This window comes from Megalops cyprinoides, chromosome 24 (genome assembly GCF_013368585.1).
Source record: "Megalops cyprinoides isolate fMegCyp1 chromosome 24, fMegCyp1.pri, whole genome shotgun sequence".
Lineage (NCBI taxonomy): Eukaryota > Metazoa > Chordata > Actinopteri > Elopiformes > Megalopidae > Megalops > Megalops cyprinoides.
The window spans coordinates 3,470,053-3,495,051 of NC_050606.1; the positions used below are offsets into that span (position 1 = coordinate 3,470,053).

At 44.5% G+C, this 24,999-nt stretch overlaps 1 protein-coding gene across 1 annotated transcript; it reads left to right on the forward strand.

Annotated features, from left to right (window-relative positions):
- The first annotated feature begins 1,878 nt into the window (after window positions 1-1,878).
- On the forward strand, window positions 1,879-24,287 carry LOC118770890 (eyes absent homolog 1-like). Its single transcript, XM_036518654.1, has 17 exons — window positions 1,879-2,031; window positions 8,302-8,501; window positions 8,684-8,761; window positions 10,033-10,099; window positions 10,412-10,557; window positions 10,920-11,042; window positions 12,059-12,138; window positions 12,287-12,464; window positions 13,181-13,326; window positions 13,748-13,831; window positions 15,658-15,747; window positions 19,852-19,910; window positions 20,046-20,206; window positions 20,545-20,659; window positions 20,956-21,077; window positions 22,217-22,317; window positions 23,537-24,287. The coding sequence occupies exons 2-17, from the start codon at window positions 8,387-8,389 to the stop codon at window positions 23,615-23,617; spliced, it is 1,746 nt and encodes a 581-aa protein (XP_036374547.1). The 5' UTR covers window positions 1,879-2,031; window positions 8,302-8,386; the 3' UTR covers window positions 23,618-24,287.
- Window positions 24,288-24,999: the final 712 nt, after the last annotated feature.

Consider the following 24,999-nt stretch of genomic DNA (forward strand, 5'->3'; position numbering starts at 1 on the left):
ACAATGAATTTTATGTTGGTTAAATATTGTACATCCTAAAAACTGATACTAGAAAAATGTAAATTCACAATATGTGTGAGAGTACATTGTTGATGTTTGGGCATGAGGCAAATATTTGATTTGAACATAACAGGTTAATTGTACTCTGTAACTATGTTATGATAATAAATTGCATTGACCTCATACTCGTATTTATAAATGTAGACACTCAGCGCCGCTGCTCAGTATTGCTAAGTACAATTACATAACAGCTGGTGCAAAAGGTTACCCAAGATTCCCTTCGCATGCGCGTTCATTCGGTAACCACTATTTTCTTAAAAATCAAATGCATTTTATTTTCAGGACTTGAAATGCTAAACGGCTGTATGCCTAAGTACGTGCTGTTTTAAAAGAGGATTTCGTTTTCTCCATCTTGCATCTCCGGTGTGCTATCTGGACCTACAGAAGGCTTAATTATAGGCGACCTCTCTGGCAAGTTAGCTCGTGGTTTGCTGAGGCTAATGTCCAGTACCGTAATTTACGCATGGCGTTAACGTGCTGCAGCTTTCCTGCAATACGCGGATAAAACTGAACGAAAGGTGTGTGGGAGACGTCTTTCGGTATAATCCCAGCAGTTCATTCTGCGAAGTGTCCCATTGTTCACTCAACTGTAGAGTATCAGGGTATCAGGGCAGGCATGGAGTTATTGGATACCTATTGTACCGGTTAGTCATGTGAGGAAAGTGCTCACGTTGTTCTTCCAGTTTGAGTTGAATAAAATATACAATGAAAGCCCTACATCACTGAATCTCCAGGTTTTGATGTGTAAGTTCATTCTATTTCTTAAATGCAAATGGCATTATCCCGGCTATGAGCACAGAATTATATTAACATGATTTTTTACTAAAAACAGAACATTGCTGCTTTAATCTGAATGTGCCTGTAACAGGCCGTTTGAGACGTTTAACGTAAAACTGAAAACTGACACAGCTTCTGTAAGTGTTCCATTAAAAGGTCCATCTTAAAATGTAGCGTAACATACAACGCGCATGCATAACTGTCCTTTAATAAAGTTGCATTTTGTGCAAATCAAATGTTTAGTAAACAAAACATCAAAACAAGCCCTGTATACACGCGTTCGGGCGCACACGCAGTCCCTCTGCTGCTACTGATCTCAACAGAGATTTTTTTTTTTTTTCGAGGCAAAGACTATGCGGCTTACAGAATTCATTACCTTGCAAAAAAGCGCGGTGACAGGTTGTTGACGGAGCTTTTCCACGCAGCTGCTGCTGAGGCAGACGAGCCTGTCCTGTCAAGATGCTTTCTGATTTACATAATGAACTTAGGTGAACAGTGCCCCGTGTAGATATCGCGGGAAATCCCTCCTCAATTTGAAAACAGGAGGGCCGAAAAAACAAGAAAGAAGCTGCGGTTCACCCTAGAAAAACAACGAGTGAAAACTGAGAAAGGAAACGTGAACATTGCGTGCCCTCTAGGACTGACAGTTACAACCTCGAGTGCAAACATGTAGGAAGGATGGGTGACGGCTTTGTGATTTTACTGTCTAGAGAAGCGCAGATACGATCTGGAAACTGTAATCGCGTATAGACTGGAATGAGTGATACACTGGGGAGCCTGCGCACGGAACTAAGTCCCCCGAGCCCCCTAAAACCGCTCTTAAGTCTTGCAGTGAAAAGACCACGGCGAAGCTTTCTAACTTTCTCCCTCCCTCTCTCTTTCTCTCTCTCTCTCTCTCTCTCTCTCTCTCACACACACACACACACACACGCACACTTTTTTCTCTTCCTCCTCCTCCCACACTCACAGTCACAGCCCACAGCGGTAACCTCAGTCCGGCTCGGCGCCAGCCTCTGGAGACGCGGCGCGTGGGGACTTGACTGTAACGCACGGGGAAAAACCCGCAAAGAGTAAAAGTGGATTGTGCGTCTGGGTGCTCCCGCAAGTTGGACTTTCCTTTTCGGCGTTTGTAATATTTTGAGCTAAAAGGACCTGCTTACGGTTGCTTAGACGGATACCTGTGCAACGGATATTGTGAGTATGGTTTTGAAATCTGAGAGTAGCTCTGTTTAGTTACCTCTCGTCGCCTTTAAAGCTGTTTTTCTTTTTATTTATGTTGTAAGTTAATTGGCTGGACGGCTTAATCAGACCAAGAGGGTTTATCGAGAGACAACTTTGATGAGAGAATTTAAATGCAAAAGTAGTATATTCAGAGGAGGTTATAACGATGATCTAATAATGAAATACTAAGTTTCCTCGTCGTAATATGTTGAGTTATTTAAATTTTGAATATGCCATGGAATTTCTATTATTTGAACAATAAATAGATCTACTTTCGACTGCAATGGTTTTGCCTAAATGCGCGTGGTTACTAAATCGGCGTTGTAAATGTTCTGCAGCACTATTGCGTGGATCGAAGTGCAAGGCAGGCGTTTTTAAAGCTGATATGGTTTCACTGTCACCCAACAATCTTGATATTGCAACTGTATTCCTCTCTCGCGACCTTGCTGGTCAGCTGTCCAACTACAATATTTGAATTTGAAAATATGCGCCATGTTTACGTAGGGGGTTTGTGTTTTTGCTGTTAAGGCGAATGGTTTGGGAAACGGAACTCCTCACAGAACGGTTTTAATATAGCCATCCTGAAGTGTCAACTGCATAAACCGACCAGGAAAGCTCGATCTTCCTCTGGGTATGGGGGTTATGTAAAGATTACTTGAGTGGCCTCAGTGTTTTTTAATCAACATGTCAACCAAAACGACTCACTCTCGCTTTCCATGTGTGCATAACTTGTAGTTTAAGGTCAGATGAGGAATTCGATCTGTTAAATCTGCTCATTAATCTCAGGAGTAGCGTGTACCAAAACACACGAATGGGAATGTGTCGTGTATCTTTCACATAATTTGATGACGACCCTCGAGTAGAAAATCTTTCATCCAAAGTTTATATTTTCCAAGCAACTCGCGAACCGCACGGTTCCCAATGAAGACCTTTCAAACTGGCAGAATAGGCAATGCCAACTGTTGCCTTCTAGTGATATGAGCGACTCACAATTTACTGCGCAGATAGGGAGCTAATGCAAAACGCTCTTTGTTCGTTGTCTCATTTAATAACGAAAAGGAAGGTGCATGTATCTTCCTTGTTAAACGAAATAGTTTAAAAGATAAGTGTATCGACAGACTAAAGTTTTAAATTAAAATGCCAATTTTAAGTGAAATGTATACACGTGTTCATCGTAGTTTTCTGATTTATTTTAGGATAGGCTATAAGCAAAAATACTTTTAACTTTGAATAGGCGGTTTTCCATGGTTGGGCAATGCAAATATAAAGAATATCGCTTTCTGGTCGTGTAGGCTAATTATGATGAAGCCCCGTTGATGCACGTCCATTTTCTCACACCATAAACCCGTTTATTACTTCAAATGATGACACCCCAGTTTTAGAAAACAGTCGCCCCGGAGGCCCCGGTGCGCGCGCAGCGGAGGGCCTTTGGGGGCCTCGTCTCGTGCGGTGACAGACGCACAGGTCGAATGATCGCAGATTGCAGTTTAGCATCCGAACAGAGAGAGGGGGGGGGTCGCGAAACGGGAGTGATTAACCAGGTGAGCTGTTTACCAAACAGAGGGATGTTGTTTTGCGAACACTGCGCTGTTTGTCTGGAATACGTTCTTGAAAGAGGAGGGAATGGATTCTTGGTGTATGTCATTTCCTTTGTAATCCCCTCCCAGGAGTTCTTTAATTACCCGCTCGTGGTAATTTTGTTTTGCTCTATTGAGGCCGATTTAGCAATGATGACGAATAGCATAATCTAACGTTTTCACTTTTTTGCTCCAATGTTTAACATTGTCAACGTTATTAAATAATTTATAACTTAATTATTTCAAGAAAATCTGTAATTAATATTTGTATTCAACCAAAAAACGGAACACATGATTAGTAAATTTTGCAGTGAAACATTTTTTTCCACGTGTAAATTTATCTCGGGACAGAATATGTTTCTTAACGAAGAAGAAGTGCTCCACATTCAAGTTTTCGATGCAACTAATATTTTAAGTCTTTTTTTTTAGTGGATCCTCAAATGTGAGCTCGCCTTATGGAAATAATTTCGGTGTGACAAATACAGTATGTCTGCATTTAATGCAGCCACTCCGTGGTCTGGCGAAGCACTTTGTCTCCCTTAAAATACCGACAAATTATACGTCAACAAACCACTCCACCAAATGTTACCTGCAAGGAAGATCCATTGCTTTATACGAGGTTTTATTTTCACTATCAGACAGTGTTAATTTTTAAACTGAATTCATTGTTTAACCACGCTGTTTGTTCTAGCCAATTTAGTTTCTGATATACATCGTAAAATGACTGGCATACGTGCGTGCCAGGTATCGTGGATATTGTCAGCCGTTTTTGTCTGTTGCGTGTAACCTGATTCTTCTTAGAACAAACAATGAAGCTCGTCACCTTTGGCGTGATTGTTCGTTAAGATGTCTCCAGATACAGAAACGAGTAAAATGTAGTTTGTTTGTTTTTTTGCGAACGGTAAAAAAATGTCGCTCCATCTCTGTAATTGACCACATTCTCGAAAAGTTTAGGATCATTTTTCTTTCATTACATTTCATTATTTTGAGGAAACCATTTCAAGCATTTAATGTTCCTTGCATAATAGTCAAAATTGGAAAGATACGTGTGCTTTAAAATCTTAAAACGCGGCGAACTGTGGGTGTCAGGAGCGAGAGAGGGGGATGCAGACGTTTTTTAAGTATGGGAACTTGTTCGAAAGGTGATATTATCTGTCAGTTGTGGATCTTTCCCTCCTGGTTATGATTTTACTATGCTTTCTAAAATTCTAGTCCATGCTTTGAAATAAAAAAAAAAGTTGCGCGTTGACTAAAAGCAAGGCGTTAAATACATATTTTGAAATCTTTTTGGAATATGTGTCATACCGCAATCTGTTGCGAAGCAATCTGTTAACAGTGAAATAACAAGGAACTGGATTTTCAGTGTAATTTACGTTTTGAAAAATCCGTTTACAGAGAACTAAGTGGTTTGGGCCCTCGGGCTTAGAGAAGAATACAACACTGACGTCACGGTTGCTAAATTCCAAATGGAAAAGCTAAACTCAACCGTGACCAAACAGTCGTGAGACAGGAGGGTTTTTTTTTTTTTTTAACTTTTTCGATGACACACACAACGCTTCACCTCACCTGTCTTTGTTGTGTGAGTATCAAAGAGGACTCCGTTCAGGTTGAATTGAAATCCACATCAAAGATGCAGAGTGTAAACTTTTGAACAATAAATATTTAGCGGTGCGGTAGAGGGCTTTTATTTTTTGCTTTTAAGTCTTCGCTCACCTGGTCTGTCTCACCTGCTGTAGGTGGCTTGTGCTGGACTCTGCGGAGAGACCACAACGTGTCTCTGCTGAGTACAGTAAACAACAGCTACCAGTCGGTGTTTTCATGATTTGGTGCTGCGAAAAGATGTCTTTTCCGTTTGGTACAGAGGTGTAATTTTCATAATTTTGCGTCTTTTCTCTCCGATTGCAGATAACAATAGTGTGTGTGTGTGTGTGTGTGTGCGGGCGACCGGGAGGTTTCCGTGTAATCCTTACTGCGCATGGTGCATAAATTAATTGGTAAACAGTATTTTTTTTGCGTTCTTCTTGATTCCTGAGGTTGTTGATAAAAATGACACGAACAACAGAGCATTACTTGCAGCGAAGAGTAATCAGAATTAACCCGGTTACAAGAACCACACAACAAGCGTGGTTCCGCATATAAGTGGCAGCGTTGGGTTATAGTCATTGAGGAACAAGGCTTGAGGTTGCAGGTTCAAGTCGTTAGTTGTCCCTTTGAGCTTGGTACTTAACCTGAATTGATTTTGTAAATGCCTGGCTGTGCAAATTGATCATTTGTAAGTTGATTAGGGTGTGCGCTATTAATAGTGATATATATTTTCTGCAAATATAGTATAATGACAGTAACAGTAATGTGCAGTGTTGCAGATCACTATATTTTTAGTCTGTCTTTTTTTTTGCTCAACATCTTGTCACCTTCTTTGTTGTATCAGACTTCTCCAGGTTTCTTTAACACCGTGTTCACACTATGGGAAATTTGAGCGATGCGATTGGTTCAGGCCTGTAAATTACCAGATTACCTCAGTCTTTGAGGGAGAAGTCTGAGGTGAATTTTCAGGGAACACAGTACGTCTGGTGAACGGTGGTGCTCTTTGTATGTTCTCATGGAAACTCCGTCATAAATTGGGTCGATTTACAAAATGTGGCCAAGAACAAGAAGTAGCTGGCTGCATTCAAAGAGTACTAATACTCTAATACTCAAGTACTAATAAGGAGGATACAATATTAGGCTGCAATATTATTCTGGTAAGGGATAATTTTTTTTCTTGTAGTCAGTACGGAGGAGGGTGAGTTTTCTGTGAATAGGCTCTCTTTTTGGGTTCGTTGGAGTGTTTTTTTTTTGTTTTGTTATTGTTTTACTTTGGTCATCTTTGGTGTCATTAGGCCATCTTCAGGGTTCAGAGGTTATAAGTCACGCAAGCACGTAACTCTGGAGTTCACCTTCTCCGGGAACGCTTGCGAAACCACCTGCTTGCGACGGGTTTCCTCATTTTAAACCTGTTTCGAGTGGCTGTAATGTGAAGAAGGCATACGTGATGGAACCACCCCCCCCGTCACACACACACACACACCCTCACCACCACCTTCACCCTTGTTTCGGCGTGGGGAGGAGGGGGCAGTGTCAGCAGAGATGAAAGATGTCCAGAGGATGGGGGTATGTCATGCTTGACTGGCCCTCTTTTCAACATCTCTGTTTTCCAACCGCTATCTTTTCCCATGCCCCCGCCTCCCCGCCCCACCCCCCGCCCCCCTCACCTGAGCTAGACTGTGATTAGGGGGAGGGCTGAGATGCCCACGGCTCTTGCAGGCTGGTGATGAATCACCTCCCTGTCTCTCTCTCTCTCTCTCTCAGCTTTGTGCGAAGGCAGAGGACTGAAGGAGGGAGGGAAGGGTTTCACCCAGAGGCAGAGGTGTTACCCTGCCCCTGTGTGCAGCTGTTTCCCCAGAGTGCCAGAGAGGGACAGGGGACAGAGAGGGGCGGGGGTTGGAGAGGGACGGGGGTACTTTCTCCGACAGGGCTCTCTGTGCGGGAGACAGGCCAGGGTGCTGATGGTGACGCAGGGCCGAGCTAAAAAGGGATCTGTGCTGTTTCTGCTCAGCAGGTGACAGAAAAGAAAAAGAGAGGCACGAGGTTGGGGGGGGCGATTCCGATTTGTTCCGTCCCGCTCCAGGTGAGAGTCGTGACCTGGTGAGCTGCCGCCCGGAGGGGTTTTTCAGAGGAAGAACTCAGTTACTTCTGTCTGAACTGTCATCAGATAAAGGGCAGATGTCAATAACAATTCTGGTGTCGGTTTTGTGTTTTTATGCAGTATATTATGTAGCTGTACAGTCTGTGCACTGGCCGCGTATGTGTGGCATTTGTATGTGTTTTTGTCGGGGAGTGGGGTCACTTTAACGCTTTGTTTTGTAAGAGAAGTGAAACAAGTTGAACCGTCCCATTTCAATGTTCCAGAAGGTGACAGATTCAACGATTAACGTGGGAACTTTGGAATTGTTCTTTTTTCCGCCACAGTATGGTGAAAATAGCTTAGCCGTTCAAGTTTTATCAGATCAGATCATGCTTGTTCATGAGAAAAAAATGTAACATCCAACAACACTTCATTTAACCGATAAGACTATCTGATTAAAAATAATGATGCAAAGAGCCAAAATTTCAATGTACTGAGATATGTAAGAGATACCTAATTATTGTAATACTGGCTCCCAGAATTGCCTGGGGGTTACACTTCTTTTTAAGACATTTTTTTACACTTTTATGAGAAGCGGGTTGAAGAGATAAGAATTCCAATACAAAGTTAATGAGCATATGAACATGAACAAGATTAAAATGCGGTTTTATGATTCACCATTCACATATTTTAGAGTGACGGCTGTTAAATGCTGTTTAAAAGTCAAATGTTATGTTAAAACGTGAATGCTGATTGTTCTTACATGCATGGACTGCGATCACACCAGACCTGTAGATTTAATTTGTTAGGTCTGAATTGTTTTTATCGTACTAATTACATCCTATGTGGGATGGCTAGAACAAGTTATTGCACTCTCTGAGGATTGAGGTTCAATTTATTGATTTTAATGCACAAAATTAATTTTGCATGATTTTTTTTGTTTTACTGTGGACATTACGCTACTGAAACTTTTTGCATTCCCTGTCTTTGCCGTACCTGCAGGGTCAGCATTAAGCATCGTTGCCGTGCCTGAGATGACACAGGCGTTTGCTGTGGGGGTGTGAGGTTGGGTCTCAGGTCTGCGGAAATGCAGGATTTAGCCAGCCCCCATAGCCGCGCCTGGGGAAACGGCAGTGAGCGCCTCAGCGGTCTCGACAGATCCCAGATCAGCAGCGATCCCACGACACCAAATGGCACAGAAGGTGGGATTTTCCATGGTGTCTTCACTTCCTACCTCTTTTGAAATGTCAAATTTAGGGAATGTGGTGGTGGTGGTGGTGGGGGTGGGGGGGGATGTGATACCAGCGTCCACAGTCAGTTTGTGATGATGAGGAGGGATCATGTTGGAGTAGCTGCTGAGGGCGTGGCCTCTCCCTGCTCGCAGATAAAACGGAACGAAGGAACAGCTGCGACATCGTCACCTTGACTACGGAGCAGTCTCAGGACAGCTTCTCGGGATCAGGTGAGAGGAATGGGGGGGGTGGGGCTAATGTGATTGGCAGGTGTAATGGCCTGTAACAGCAACTGGAAGCCCCTGACGGTGTTCCCTCTGCAGGAAGGGTTGTGTTTCTGTTACAGTAGGCCGGGCGAGAAAGACAGGCCTGTTCATGGGTCCTCTCTGTCTGTAACCAATCATGTCAAAGAGCTTCAGCCTTGTATTACAAGTGTATGTTCAGGTTAGGTCACCAAGACTTTACCACTGTTGCCAAGAGAATGGATCACTGCTGTAGTGGATACAAATGGAAATTCTGAAGTCAGACACAAGCCAAATAGGAGTAAAGAATTTGTGTTGAGCTCTACAAAATATTTTTGTTAATAACAGTAGTCACAAAAGTCGTAATATGTAATGATAAAAAATTGCTTGAATGCAAGAGTATTGTATTGCCTGCTGAAATGAAATTTGCTACAAGAAGAAAAAATACTAGTTAGACAAAAGGCACCTTATGTTTATTTTTTAATTAATGGTAACTTTTTTATACATGATGTACTGTATACACTGTGATACATATATATATATATATATATGTGTGTGTCTATATATATATATATACCTGTGCTAGGAGCTGAACTCTGTTTTCTTCCTTCTCTCTGGAGTCACATTACCAAATGGCTCTTAGTGAGGCAAAAATGCACTGCCGTAAGGCTGTCTTTATGATGTCATCCTGCCTGACACCTGTGATTGGTTTACTGCCCTCTACTACCTCAACACTGAGTGGATGCTCACAATACTGACTCACACAGGCATATCCCACTACTGACACCACTATGTGCCTGAACCACAAAGCTGTGCTTTATGTTTTACGAAGTTTTGACAGTCATGTTCAGGTAGTCGTTGGCCGTCAGTGTTGGCACATCCGATGTACCTCTGCCCCAGAGAACTCAGATGATGTGGCAGATGACTCAGCAGTAAGCCAGAGCCTGCAATTAATTCACTGTGCTTGTCAGTGTGTTCTTTCATATAGGATTTCTTCAGCACTTTTAAATATTAAACATAGGCACAGTTTAGGGATAATAGTCAACAAAAAGTAAAAGTATTTCCTGCTAATAAGACTCCCGTATTGCTTTTCACATTATTTTTATTGAAGGTTACAGTCATACATACAGGAATGCAATATAGTAATAGTCTCCTTGAAATCCAGAAGTTCAGAGGACAGAACAATAACATTTACCTTATTTCTATGAAAATGTAAAGATGTGCTTTTCTTTCTGTTTGTCCTTTTGAACTCTGCTTAGTTACTGCAAGCAGTGGCTTCAGCCCAAGACAAACACACCAGTTTTCTCCGCAGATTCACGCCTCCAAGTAAGTCATGTTTTATTTTTCTCTGAAAAAAAGCAGCAGCCCAGCTTAATTCAGAGCCCTTATCAGACTCTCCCATTTCAACGCACTTTGTTTGATCAAGTGTCTTCTGTCTACATGTACCAAAATCTCAATTACTGACAAAAATAAGATTCTTAATTCTTTACCTTTTTCTTTGCATTGTATATCAGTGATTTCATCTTTTGGCATTACGGTGGAAGAATTCAAATAAGATTTTCATCATTTTGTGGGTAAGTGTATGAGTAATGTTTCTTTCACTTAAAATGTCATTTTTTCCTCTTCTCAAACGAACAGCAGGCCTTACCCACATATTGTTCCTGCCCCGTCGACCCAAACGATGGCCACATACGGGCAGACTCACTACCCCACAGGGCTTCACCAGTCTCCAGCTTACCCCACCTATACCCCGCCGGGACAGACCTACGGAATACCAAGCTATGGTACTGCACATTTCTGAGACGTGCACCAGACAGCTGCCTCTGTGTGCATGACACATTGAAAACTCTATCCGTGCCATGGCTGAAGTTACAAGAGCTCTGATTTGCTGGGTGATTATGAACATTCTAGAAGGGGTGTGTCCTAAAATAGAACATCCACTATATGACTGTAGTCCAGACTATCCAGAGCATAGTCAGCAGAGAAATGCAAACAACAGTGGAACCAGTGTTGAAACGTAGGCTGGAAGGAACACTGGAGCTGAACATCTGGTTACAATAGAATATCTGTGATAGTAGTAACAGCAGGTAGGCTCCTTGAACCCCACTGAGGTCTAATGTTACCAACTGACTTGTGTTTTGGGCAGGCATCAAAACAGAGGCTGGTCCGACACAGACCCCGTCCCCAGGGCAAACTGGGTTCCTGAGCTATGGTTCCAGCCTCAGTATGCCCCAGACAGGACAGGCTCCCTACAGCTACCAAATGCAAGGTCAGGACCACTCATCTCCATAACACACGGGGAAACAGATTTTCACTTTTAACCACGACTGTCACGTTTTATTGTTTCTTACATGTTGTGATTTTGGCAGAATGTTAAATGGACAAAAAGGACTGTGGCTAATTTGGCCAGATCAGACCAAGGACCCAGAGCTTTATTTGTTCATGCCCCTTTTGTGTACTAGCAATATGGTGGTATGGTGAGCCAGCCTGGTGCCAGCTCTATAGTGGGAAAGGGGTATAGTGAGCCAGCCTGGTTCCAGCTCTACAGTGGGAATGGGGTATAGTGAGCCAGCCTGGTTCCAGCTCTACAGTGGGAAAGGGGTATAGTGAGCCAGCCTGGTTCCAGCTCTATAGTGGGAATGGGGTATAGTGAGCCAGCCTGGTTCCAGCTCTATAGTGGGAATGGGGTATAGTGAGCCAACCTGGTTCCAGCTCTGCAGTGGGAAAGGGGTATAGTGAACCAGCCTGGTTCCAGCAATACGGTGGAAAAGGGGGTTATAATGAGCCAGACTGGCCCCTCCTCACCACCTGAGACCCCCTCTCTCAGGTAGCAGGTCTGCTCCGTGCTGTTAGAGGAAATGAAGACAGGTCCCGATTCCCACAGTTTAACTTCCCTGTTTGATGAGGGATTTTGGCGGGACAATAAACAAATTATGCAAAGCGTGCCCAGTGGAGACAAACAGGCTGCTGTTGACTTTGATTGGAACGATAGCATCGCTTCCTTGAAGAGATGACTTTAGGGCTGACTTTAGTTTGTTCTCTAATGAACGGTTATTGTCTCACTTTTCTATGTACTTTTTTTATTTGCATTTTTCCTCAAGAGATTTCTGTAGTGCTATTTGTATAGTGTTGTTCTGAAGAATAACTTCAGACCCCTTCTTAATAATGTTTTACCAAAGAAACTGTTGTTATTCCTCTGTATGTGTGTGTAGTGCTGTGTTCACAATGCACAATGCTGACTTTAGCACACATTACATTTTCCGTGTATTATTTTTGATCTTGTAGGAAGCAGCTTCTCAGCACCGGGACTGTACACAGGAAGCAGCTCCCTCTCAAATTCGGCTGGATTCAACAACACACAGCAGGTGCTACTGACAAATTCATATGCCAATGTATACTTTACTTACAAATGAAAGTACGACGCGCACGCGCGCGCGCGTGTGTGTGTGTGTGTGTGTGTAAAGCAGCAGGTGAAGGCGGGGGGTAATCCCATGTTCCCTCTCCCCTGCTCAGGAGTACCTCACCTACCCAGCCTTTGGCCAAGGTCAGTACCCCCACTGTTACAGCAGCGCCCCCTACAGTTCGCCCTTCGGGACAGGGAACAGCAGCAGCCCCTCCACCCCCTCCACCTACATCCTTCAGGACACCCCCTCCACCATCAGCAGCCAGGCCCCAGCGGACACCCCCGCAGGTAAGCCCCCACCCCATTCTACAACAGCTCATCAAGAAGGATCATCAAGAAGGATGATGATCATCATCATCATGATCATGATGATGAAGATGATAACAGTGATCGATATGATGACACTATTATAGTGGGTATGATGATGCTTCTAATGGTGATGATGATCATAATGGTGATCATAGTGATGATGATGATGATTATGATTGTGATCATAGTGATGATGATGATGATGATGATGGTAATTATGTTTGTAAAAATGATCATCCAGTGGTAATGTTGCTTATGCAAGGGTATCCAATGTGTTCTCACCCGTCTCATTTGCTATGCTTTCATATCCTTCAAGCAGCCAGCTTTCTCATTGTTTAAATAAATCTTTGCTAGCTGTGCATGGTTCAGTACATAACTGTCTCCCCCTGAGAGTAAGCAGGCATAGCAGACTCACTTCCTGTATGGTCAATAGTACACACATATAAAAAAATACGTCTGCTTTGTTACCTGTGGGCACACAAAGGAAATAAAGGTGAAGTCATCAAGACTCAGCCTACACTCTTACTCTGGCTGTCTGTTGTACAGAGTGTAGTGGATGCTGTGATTGTGCGGGTCTATCAGACGTCTTGGTGGCGGCTAAATCCTGTTTTAGGCCTTGCAGTGCACTGCTCAGGTGGAGGAAGGTGAAGTGTCTTCCATTTTGTCTTCAGAGGCTCTTGTCCTTTTGCTTTCAGCGGCGGAGTACAGTGTGATCCACAGTCCGGCAGACCCCGTGAAAGAATCGGATTCGGATCGAATAGTGCGCTCGACGGACACAAAGGCACGCGGCCGGGGGAGACGGAACAACGACCCCTCCCCGTCTCTGGATTCGGACCTGGAGGTAGGAGCACAGTTTCAGATGGTCCTGCCGTCTCAACCGGGCCCTGTCCCGCTGTGAACTCTGTATCGACCCAGACCACTGTGGCAACCAATCAGTGTAACAGAAGTTGCACCATTGATTGACACTTTAGGGTTACTCTCTGTCATTTTCTGAAAAGTACATCAGTACTTGACCTTTTAGTGCTCAGAGAGCTGTGAACAGAAGAAAGTAAATGAGGGTGCTATTTACCGCATTAATTTTGTAGGGTGAAACTAGGCCATTTGGGGTGATGGGTTTGACTCTGAGCTCTCTATTTCAGGATTTCCCGGATTTTACTCACCAAATACTTAGTTAATGCATGAATACATTCTTGTGTGACTCGCCACTTTTGAAATTGCAGTGTAACACAGGTTTACACATGCATATACCTCGTCTTCCACAGCGTGTTTTTATCTGGGACCTGGACGAAACCATCATCATCTTCCACTCCCTTCTCACCGGTTCCTACGCCAACAGATTCGGACGAGTGAGTGCCATGACACAGCACCTCTGTTTCTATCCTCCTGAGAGAGAGAGAGCGAGAGAGAGAGAGAGAGAGAGAGAGAGAGAGGGAGAGAGAGAGAGAGAGAGAGAGAGGCAGAGAGAGAGAGAGAGAGAGGCAGAGAGAGAGAGAGAGACGCAGAGAGAGAGAGAGGCAGAGAGATGGAGAGACAGAGAGAGACAGAGAGAGAGAGAGAGAGGCAGAGAGAGACAGAGAGAGAGAGAGAGACAGAGAGAGAGAGAGAGAGAGAGGCAGAGAGAGAGAGAGACGCAGAGAGAGAGAGAGGCAGAGAGATGGAGAGACAGAGAGAGAGAGAGAGAGAGAGGCAGAGAGAGAGAGAGAGAGAGCGAGAGAGAGAGAGAGGCAGAGAGAGAGAGAGAGGCAGAGAGATGGAGAGAGAGAGAGAGAGAGAGAGAGAGGCAGAGAGATGGAGAGACAGAGAGAGAGAGAGAGGCAGACAGAGAGGTAGATGGGGGAACGATGGAAGGAGAGAGATAGACAGTGATGGGGCGGTGCGAAAAGAGGAGGGAGAAACATGGGGGAGAGGCAGAGAGAAAGTGGGAGTTTTGGTTATACTTTCCTAATCGGGGAAGCTTCTAAATAGTGAAACGAAGCTTTAAATTCCCTTGTTTTTGAGTGTTTTACTTGTGGCTGCTTGCCAGAATGGTCTGCTGGTGTCCACAGTCTCTGTTCGTCTCTGTACGCAGCTCTTGTGAAGTGAAACTTGACGTAGAATTCACTTCTGCTCCAACTGGGAGATAAGGTGTACTAGGTACTCGCAAGCTATGCTACATGGAGCATGTTGTTAAACATGATCTATAGACAAAAAAATCCAGTATGTACTCACACACGTACACACTCACACACACACGGAAGCATGCACATGCGCACACACACACACACGCACGCACGCACACACACGCACACGCACACGCACACGCACACACACACACACACGCACACACACACACACACACACACACACACACGCACACACACACACACACACACTCCTTTTGTCCTTATCTGCCAGACTCATAATCTGTTTCATCTTTTCTCACCATATTGCATTTTCCTTCTTCTAGAAAAGAGAACATGTTACTGCATTTTTTTCTTCAATAAAATAATATATTCTTATCCAGTGTTTTTGCTGATGGAGTTTTACCTCCATTGACATTGTGGTCTTGTGTGTTGTAGATTATCTAGTGATTTTTAGCAATTTTGTTTTCACAGGGTGATTACAGAGAGAGTATGATATTGCTCTCGAGATATATTCAACCGTAGGGGACTATTCAATCTAACAGCGGTGTGCTCTGTCTTTAACTCTCAGTGAGGAGTTTGAGTGAGTGTTGCATGTGTTTGGTCCCCGCCCAACATATTATTTAGTTCAAATTAAGTTTGGAGAGAGTATTAATGAAACCTAATCTCTTAAATCAGAGATTTCATTTTTTCTTCATTTCGGCTTCATCACAGGTTAACTGACAGTGCTTTGTGGAGGTGTGACTTTGAAAAAGTTTTCCTAACTGAGAGAAAAAAAATATTTGGTTAACCTCGTGAGTGGACTATCGTTTGTATAAATATGCCACCAATTGTGTAATTTTACGGTTAGTTAAACATGGTTTATTTGTGCTGCACATAAATGTGGTTACAATGCCAGCATTGTTCTCACTTTCGTAAGTGCTGTGGCTCCAGTCCCTTTACTTGCTTCCTCCTCTTGGCATTCTCTGGTAACACATTGCATGTCGTGCTGTTATCTGGTGTCTGTTTTTTTTTTTCACCTCCAAAATGATGTCCCTGGTTTCTGTTTTCAGGACCCACCAAGTTCTGTGTCTTTAGGACTCCGGATGGAGGAGATGATCTTCAGCTTGGCAGACACGCACCTGTTCTTCAATGACTTAGAAGTAAGTATTTTTTTAATCACACTTACATGTGAGCGAGCATTTCTCAGCTATAATAAATGACTTAGCAGTTGTTCTAAAACCAAGGGAAAGTGTTTGGTTGGCTGTACACATGGCCCACTGGGGCAAAGTTTTAGCCTTGCTCACCAGCCTTGTCTCACACTTGAATAGATTTCCAGAGACAATCATGCTCTAAACCAGCGTTTCCAAGACCTCTCCTGGAGGGCCCCTTTTCCTGCATTATTTACATCTCTCCCTGCTCCAACACAGCTGATTTAAATGATTAGTTTGTTATTAAGCAGCTTCAGGAGTTCATAACGAGTTGATCGTTAGAATAGCAGACCTATCACTCCGCTCCATTTTCAGGCTGTGGAATTTGCTCTGTGTGTGTGTGTGTGTGTGAGGAACGCGTGTGGAAGCAGGCCAGCCATTGGCTGAAAGGCAGCACCTGTGAAATTGACCTGTGACTGAACACAGGTGCGCAGTGTGTGGTGGGGTTAAACAGCTGTTTTGCTGTGGCTCCATCAAAAGCTGGTTTCTGTTTTGCCGAAATTTCAAAAAGCATATTATTTAAACCTTTTCTGAATGTTTTCTGTGCCGTGTTTTCATGGGAGGTGTGTCGGCTGGTGCTGTCACAGTGACTCTGTCTGAGGGCATTTCGGTGCCTCCCCTGCGGGTTTGTATAAGCGGCAGGGAAGTATTAAAAAAAGGAAGGAGGAACGGGATGGAGGTCACTGCCTGGTATCAGTTACACAGCGTCCCACTTTATCGACCCGGGACAGGAACATCGGGGAAATGGAACAGCCCGGAACCTTTCAGCTGCACGTGAGAGAGAGCAGAGAAGTCAATACGTGTTTCTTTTTACATGTATAATGAACCGCGGGGACTGTGGACTAGCGCTGCGATGATGATGACTTCTTTTAGAAAAATGGTATTTGATTCGTTTTGTTACTGAAAATTATGGACAAAGTTCCCTAGCAGAGAGAGTGGATGGCCCCCCTTTAATCCCCCATACCAACAATTTTGCATAATCATAATTTTTTTTTCATATTTCTACATTTTTGACATTTGACATTTTTCACATCTCTGCAATGAAATATGACTGAAGTGTGCAGACTTTGCCATAATTGTTACTCTTCCACTGAGGGAGGCTGCAGGAAATCTTGGGACAGAAATGGTTAAACCTGATGATTCATCATAAAATTAGCATTTTCATATTTTCATTTATACATTCTATTTGTAGAAGTATTGTTTCAGATGTTTTGTAGAGCTCTGGGCAATGGATAGTGGACGGAGCAGTACTATAACCATGACCGATAATGTAGACAATTTTGTGGCCTTAAATTCCCTTGTGTGAGATTCTGTGGCATCTCAGGTAACAGGCATAGGGCTGTGTGTATCATCCATTGCCTGGCCATTCCAGCCCCAGGACCCTGTGCCAGTCAGGGACATATTAATGGCTGGCTGTCTGGCTTTGCTTGTCATCATATGCAGAAAATTAAATAGTTATTAGATGAATCACTGACACTGCAGACAACGCTGGGTATCTCAGACGATGGAATCAAAAAGTCAGCCATAAACTGGGTCATGGAGACAATGTGCTCCCTGTGTTACTTCCCTCTGTGAAACAATCATTTCTAGTTTTTCTGGTTTTGGAGTTTTTCCTCGTCTAGTACTGTAAGTGAGGTGGGTGACCCATTTAGAATAACCACATAAATAACCAGGGTTAGGAGAAATGTGAGCGCAAGGTTTTTTTTTTTTTTAGTCTACTTCAGTTTGTATTGTGTTTCCTTTATTCCAGGTTTGTGGCAGTGGTGTAGAATAAATAGTATTTAATGTGTCAGGTTTTTTGTTTGTATTCCTGTTGTGAGATTATAGTTGAAATCGTTCATATGGCTGTGGGAGTTTGTTTTGATCACCTGAAAAGTTCAGATTTTTTCCAGGCTATGGTGTATTGCTTTTGTACCAAACTATCCGGGATTTGGTTAAGGGAGATGAGACAGATGGAGAGGGTGACCACTTGACCGCTTCTGTCTAGGTAAATGGCAGTCAGTGAGAGGTGTGGATCTGGCCATTTTACAGCAAAGAGTGCCGTGATACTCTGCACTGTTGCATTGTGGGAGAGCAGCTCGCCTGCTACAAAGGCCAGTTCCTCTGCATCAACGGCAAGGAATATTCGGATGTCTGGGGAGGGGGGGGGGGGGAAGGGGAATTCAGACAAAAAAATGGCCCCCCTCATGAAAAAAAAGGGGAAGTGAGGGAGTGAAATCTAATCAGGTTGTTTCCTGATGGTACCGCAGGATGGGGGAGGACGGCTTATTGCTTTAAATAATGATTTTCATTCTGACAGTGCGCAGATCTCCGTGGGGACAGTCAGATTGGGCCAGACAGGAAGACTCGGACCTCAGACAGACGGGGAAAACAGGGGGCCCTGATAAGCTTGTGTGACATTGAAAAGGTCTCTGCAGCCTGGAATGCGTAGCAGACATGCAGAAAGACACGGAAAATTAATATTGGTCCTCATTCATGGTGAGGGAGGTTATGGGGGAGGGTTTTAGTTGTGTCGAATTCTCTTATTGGTTACACGGGCGCACAAAATGTCGACTTTATCAGTGAAGGAAAAAAGAGTTAATTTCTTCAAATGGCCAAAGTTAGAAGAGTGAGACTGGTTTTCCCGGACAGTGTGAGAAGATGTTTGCATTTAAGTTTTTGGGTTTCTTCTGCCCTGAGTAGGGGTCAATAAGGTTCGACTCTCTGCAGAGGGTTTTGGTGTCGTGCACTGCAGCCTGTGAAACTCTCAGGACGTTGTCTGTCGGACAGAGACCCTGCACTATGGAGAGAGAGGCACAGAGCCCCATGTATGCTCATGCAGAAACGAATAAATGCATGAATAATCCATTTCAGTAATTTAAGAACAAAGGCAACAAATCACAGGTCTGCTTGCATCAGGCAGTGTTGGTCTTGGACATGTTTGGAGTTCTACATGTGAGACCGTGTTGAACCCCCCTACCCTTGCTTAATTCTGGCTGCTGACCCCCCAGAGAGGATCAGAAGGTCACAGGGTCAAAGCGTCTCAGATCATGTGACGTTCGGGGAGAGGTTTGTGGAGAGGGAGACTGCGTTAGCCCAGACATCAGGGTGCAGGGGAGGGGTGTGCTCTCTCCCCTCATCCCCCTCTCCCTCCCTCACACACTCAAAGAGATGAGAAGTTTGTTCGGGGGGGGGGGGGGGGGTCGGTAAAATAATCTAGAGATTTAATGGTCTGAGCCCCTCCCTGGCACACCGCTGTAGCAGGGAGGAGAGGGATGGAATGGTGTCAGCGTTTGACCAGGATCGGATCCGCCCCGCTCAAAACAAGGTCATTTCTGTGTGTTTGTGTGTGTGTTTCCTGTGTCCTTCAGTCCATTGGACCCTGATTAGAAACAACAGAAAATAGGAGGAAATAATTAATTCATCCAAATTATTAAATAAAATTATGACTTTATTATATAAAATTAGAAAGTTTTCAGTTTCAGTGTATTTATACAGCTTCAAATGAGGGAAGAGTGCCAATCGAGGGGCGGTTAGATGCCACACAGTTAAACCCCCAAAACTACAAATACCATAACGTTAACGTCATTTTTTTTATTGCGGACACGCACTGTGTAAAAAGCCTAGTGCTCTCTGCATTTTTTGGGGTGCAGTGAAACAGGGAAGCTTGCTCACATTTTGTACTTCTGGGGGTGGAGGAGTTGGGCTGGGAGGGGGGGAAGGGTGGGGGGGGGAATAGGGGGGGGCATGACCCCTATAAACGCTAAACCAGGAACAGATTGCCAGGCCTTCTGCGCTGCACAGGGCCCAGTCTGCCGGTGTGTGGCAGCAATCAGAGGTCATTTCACCAGCGGTTAGCATCGGCTTCAATTTTTCTCCTCTGTTACATTTCGCAGAAGGTCTGGTTTGTGTTACCGTGGATACGCGCAACTCCCGTCTGGGCTATGTGAGAGGGGGGGTGGGGTGGTCCTACCCAGACGCTCCTGGAGGAGGAGACTCAGGATGGGGTACAAAGTACATGCAGCACATATATATACTTCTGTCTCACTGTTTCTGTGTGTCTGTGATTTTGTTTAGGAATGTGATCAGGTGCACATCGATGACGTGTCCTCCGATGACAACGGCCAGGATCTGAGGTAAAGTTTCCACCCAATCCGCTGCATGTGACGATTTTTTGGGATATCTCCAGGTCTCACAGAAAGCGCCCTCTCTCTCTCCCTCCCTCCCTCCCTCCCCTCCTCTCTCCCTCTCGCCCCCTCCTCCGGTCGCAGCGGGTACAACTTCAGCGCGGATGGGTTCCATGCGGCGGCCCCCAGCGGCAGCCTCTGTCTGGCCTCGGGGGTGCGGGGGGGTGTGGACTGGATGAGGAAGCTGGCCTTCCGCTACCGGCGGGTCAAAGAAATTTACACCACGTACAAAAACAACATCGGAGGTAATCGCAAGCTCCCACACTCAGATCGTATGAAGGGCAACATGATTGGAAGGGCCTGCAGGAACGTTTATTTAATAAAAGGCACCATGATGTCTAGGTTAATGCAGAGATGCAGAAATGTCTTTCCGTAAATGGGGCATTTTTAGATTATTTGTTTGATTAGCGTACATTCTTATCCAGAACGACTAGGCTAAGATCCATTTATACAGCTGGATATTCGCTGAATTGATGCCGGTTAAATAACTTGCACGGGTACAACGGCTGTGCCCAACACGCAGATCGATCCAGCAATCTCCTGGTTGTGAGTCTGCTTCCTGAACCGCAACGCTGTGTTTCAGGCTTGCTGGGTCCGGCGAAAAGGGAAGCCTGGCTGCAGTTACGAGCCGAAATCGACTCGCTGACAGACTCCTGGCTAACCCTGGCGCTGAAAGCGCTGACGTTAATCCAGTCGAGGTACACGTATACTCCTGAGAATTACCCCCACGGACGAGCACACTTTGCACATCAAAAAAATTGTAAAGTTTTTCTTTGCCGTTCTAGACAAAATGTAAAACAAAAATCAAGTATACGTTCCTGTTTTTGGGAAGTAATGCCATTTCCGAAACAGGGGTTAAGCGCTCATTTTAAGGCATGCTGAATTGTGCTGTTTGGAAATAGCAGATCCTTATGCCGCTGTGTGCAAGTTAATTTTAGTGACCCCTGACTTCTGATCGCTGGTCTTCTGTGTGACTTGCCTCCTGCTCCTCCAGGTCGAACTGTGTGAATATTCTAGTGACGACCACACAGCTCATACCAGCTCTGGCAAAAGTGCTGCTGTATGGACTCGGCATTGCATTTCCCATCGAAAATATCTACAGCGCTACAAAAATCGGTAAGCGCTGTTTGGTCAGAGCATTGGCTCAGTGCATTTTGCAGTGCGAGGAGTTTAGAGATGAGAGAGCCCTGATGTTCAGGTCCGCAGAGGGGGCCCAATCAAGATGAGGATGATTTTCCCTGCTCTGGAACGGAATGTATGAAACCATGTCCTGCTTTACGAAACCACTTCTGCATGCTGGTGTCATTCTACACGCACGTCCTGTTTTGTGATTTTTAGAACAGAGTGAACGTCAGCCCTCACACTGTCAGCGGGCTGGGTGATCCGTAGGGTCTGTCCGTCTGACTGCATTAGAGTGAAAGGCCTGCATATGAGTCTGATTTGGGGGGAGTATGTTTGTGTGTGTGTGTGTGTGTGTGTGTGTGTGTGTGTGCGCGCATGTGTGTGTGTGTATGTGTGCGTGTTTGTCCGTGTGTGTGTGTGCGTGCGTGTGCGCGTGTATGTGTGCGTGCGTGAGTGTGTGTGTCAGGGTGTATTTAGTTTAACCACTAAGGCATGTTGCACTGAATTTTAACCGCGTGTTACATTTTTTAGAATCTTACACAGTGTTTTTTTGCATATTGTCCTTAATCTTAGCCAGAGTTACATTCTCATTGCATTAAGAGTTACATTCCTTTGGTTTCTTATACAGAGTTTGTTTCTCGTTGAATTCAGTGATGATGTGTAACAACTGAAAAAAAAAAATTTCAGTTAAGGAAAAGGCACTGTCGCGGATAGATTGCATGCTTCCATTTTGTGGTTATCTCCAAATATCCTATGTTCTGTGAGGGGAGAGAGCCCTCTTTTAGGCTTTTTAGAGTTTCCATTATTGTACATTCCACCTTACTATGTTCTTACTCTGCTGAACCTAAGGGCCAGGTTCAGTCTTTACTTCAGTATCTAACTGGAGTAAATGCCCCATTCTTTCTATATTAACACATTATGAATTTGGCAGTTGCATAAAGTACTTGAAAACTGGTGTGTAATGGGGAAAAAAGGGACTTGCTGAAAATGTTACTGGAGGTTAAAGATGAAGCGCGTAGCCCTTAGAGGCCTACACTCTTGCGGTGTGCTGCTAAGTAGATGCTGAGCAGCAGTGCGGAGTAGATGTTGAGTAGCATCTGATGTGAAATTAAAGGATGCGGGGTTCTCTGCAGGGAAGGAAAGCTGTTTCGAGAGGGTGATCCAGAGGTTCGGGAGAAAGGTCGTCTACGTCGCCGTGGGAGACGGCATAGAAGAGGAGCAGGGTTCCAAAAAGGTGAAAAGCATTAAAACAAATCACCCCCGTCCCCACACAAGTCATAACACACACGCCCCGCTGCGCCCCTGCCCCCCACACACCCTGGCTGTCAGCTTCAGAACCGCCTTCATCACCGTTAGTGTGATCGGCCGTCATCGCTCTGAGTGGTGATTAGAGATGTGTTTGGGCTGGAAGTTCCCACCAAAGGAATGACGAGCCGTTCCCCAGTCAGCATGAGTGGAGAGCCTAATTACTCGGCACCTCTGAACACTGACTTTAAGCAGCGTAAATATGTGTAACGTGAAACTTAAACAAGACTTTTCAGAGCGCATTGAAAGAGGACCTGTCCCTCAATGGTTTTAAGAGGCATACGTCTTTTTGTTGTTGAAATGAGGACATTTACTGCTATGACAAGCAAATTGGAGCAGCGCTGGCCAGGGGGAGTGGCTAGCACAGGCCTTTGATGTACAGTCACACGTCAGTCCTACAGACGAGGATGTATTTTTGTTTTTGTCCTTCAAGTGTGGGGGATTAATCATACCTTCTGTCTACTGACAAGAACTCAGAGTACAGCTTTTCTGGAAAGCTTTAAAGTGGGGAAAACAGTCCCTCAGAATAAAGTATGAGATCATGCAGCTATTTTGCAGTACAGCATGACCCAACCATTTAGCGCCACCCCTGGCCTCCGCAGGTATTGCAGAAGGAAAGCCATCAGGGTCTGAGAGGGGCGGCTGCTCCTGTTCATCCAGCAAAGCACTCGGGTACTGACAGAAATGATTCAGAAAGCATTGCGATAGATGTGCACTTCTCACCTGAAATAAAGTTGTGGTTGTGATTCTGAACGAATAGTGGAAATTCATCTAGGTAAAGGTGGGAATTTACTACCTAGATTGTCAGTAGCTAGCTAGTAAAATATCAACAATATCAACAAAAAAAATTTCCAATGTCTACTCCTTTATTAAATTTGTCCAACAGTAGTCCCTCAACAAAATTTAATTGCAACCACTGGACAAAAAGTCTTGTTCAAAGTCTGAACACAATTCACTGTCTACACTGAGAACATGCTTAGCAAAAGCTCCTCTCTTTGGCCAGGTTCATAGCTGACGTATTAACATATTAACCATCTATAGAGCTGGATATTCTTCTGCAGCAGTTCAGGTTTCTGTTCGTAATGGCTGTGCCCTGCCTCATCTGGGATTGGAACCTGCGGCCTCACCCTCTTCTCTCTTTCTCCCAGCACAATATGCCGTTCTGGAGGATCTCCAGCCACTCGGACCTCATGGCCCTCCACCATGCTCTGGAACAGGATTACTTGTAGCACCATGGCAACCGTGTGGGTCCTGGTCTGTCTGCAAAGAGCTCCGTACCCCACGCCACGCCAAGAGACCTTTGTCACCTGTGTGTCCCTGTCCCGTTTGGAGCGAACGGCATTTGCAGAGTGCTGATTTGTCAGTTTCTTTTTAACACAAATGCCAGGGTGGGCTCCAATTGATCAGTTCTTTTTGACCTATGTGTTGTGACCCCTTTGGCACGACGAGTTTCTCCGCACCGGGGGAGTCTGCTTCCAGCCACAGAGTGTCCCTGCCTGTGTGTCCCGGGGGGGGTTTAGGAACCCTGACCTTAAGCCGTGATCAGCGTCAGACTTCAGCTCCCAGAAAGGCCATCAGCGTTATTTACAGCCCTGTCATCTGTCCCGGGTTCAAAGCCATCAACACCTCGGAGCCTCAAGGGATGCGAACCCTACCCCACCCAGACGATCTCCTGTTCCAGCCTCTCTCTCTCTGACGCGCCTAAGGTGTTTGAGCTCATCTGCTCCTGGAGGATGCCCCCTGTTGGTTGCCCTGTGAACCTATCGCAGAGGTAGGTCTGTGCTGACTCAGAGGCGTTTAACATAGCATCAACATATCCAGTGCTTCATGAAGGACAGGATTTCCTCAAGGAGGTTTTAGAGTAATTTAAGAATGATAAACTCTGGTAAGACAATCGTGTGCAGAAGACCTCTTTGTGTATATGTACAGTTGCTATCACTGGACTGCTGCTGAAGTATTTGTTGGGTGCAGTCCATGCAGTTGGACAATGACAATGTCTTTCAACTGAAGAACAACAGGTGAGGGTACAGAAACTCTTGTGCAATGCCTGGACGTCTTTTATCTGTGCGTTTTTGTTCAGTATGAATATGTAAACAATGGGATTTTTTTTTGAAAGGGTGTTAAGTCAGGACCAAACGTAAGTAAGTCAAGTGTCAAATAATTATTTTGTTTTGTGGGAAAAAAAACACTTTTTTCTTGCCCTTTCCAAAAGCTTCATTACCCTGTCATACAGCCATGGAATAAGTATCTAATGTCATGAGAAAAGGTTGTTGGAAAACAACCTTTAATTTAATTTAATTCACTGGTCCTTAAATGACTTTTTATGGCCCCCATCTCCCAGTTTAAAATGTAAATAACATACAGTAAACATACATTCATACTTTTTTGAATATGTTCAAGTAATAGAATGCACACTGACTCCTAATGTGTTCCATTTGATTCAATTCAATTCAATTCAGTTCAAAAAAACTTTGTTGATCGGTGTCGATCGTCTGTCGAATGGATTTTCTCTTTTATATCTCAGCCCACCTCAGTCCCTCAAAACCCACAGTCTAGGATCCACTGACTTAAATTTGCAGGCTTATCTTGTGTAGTGTGCACCAATAAAGCT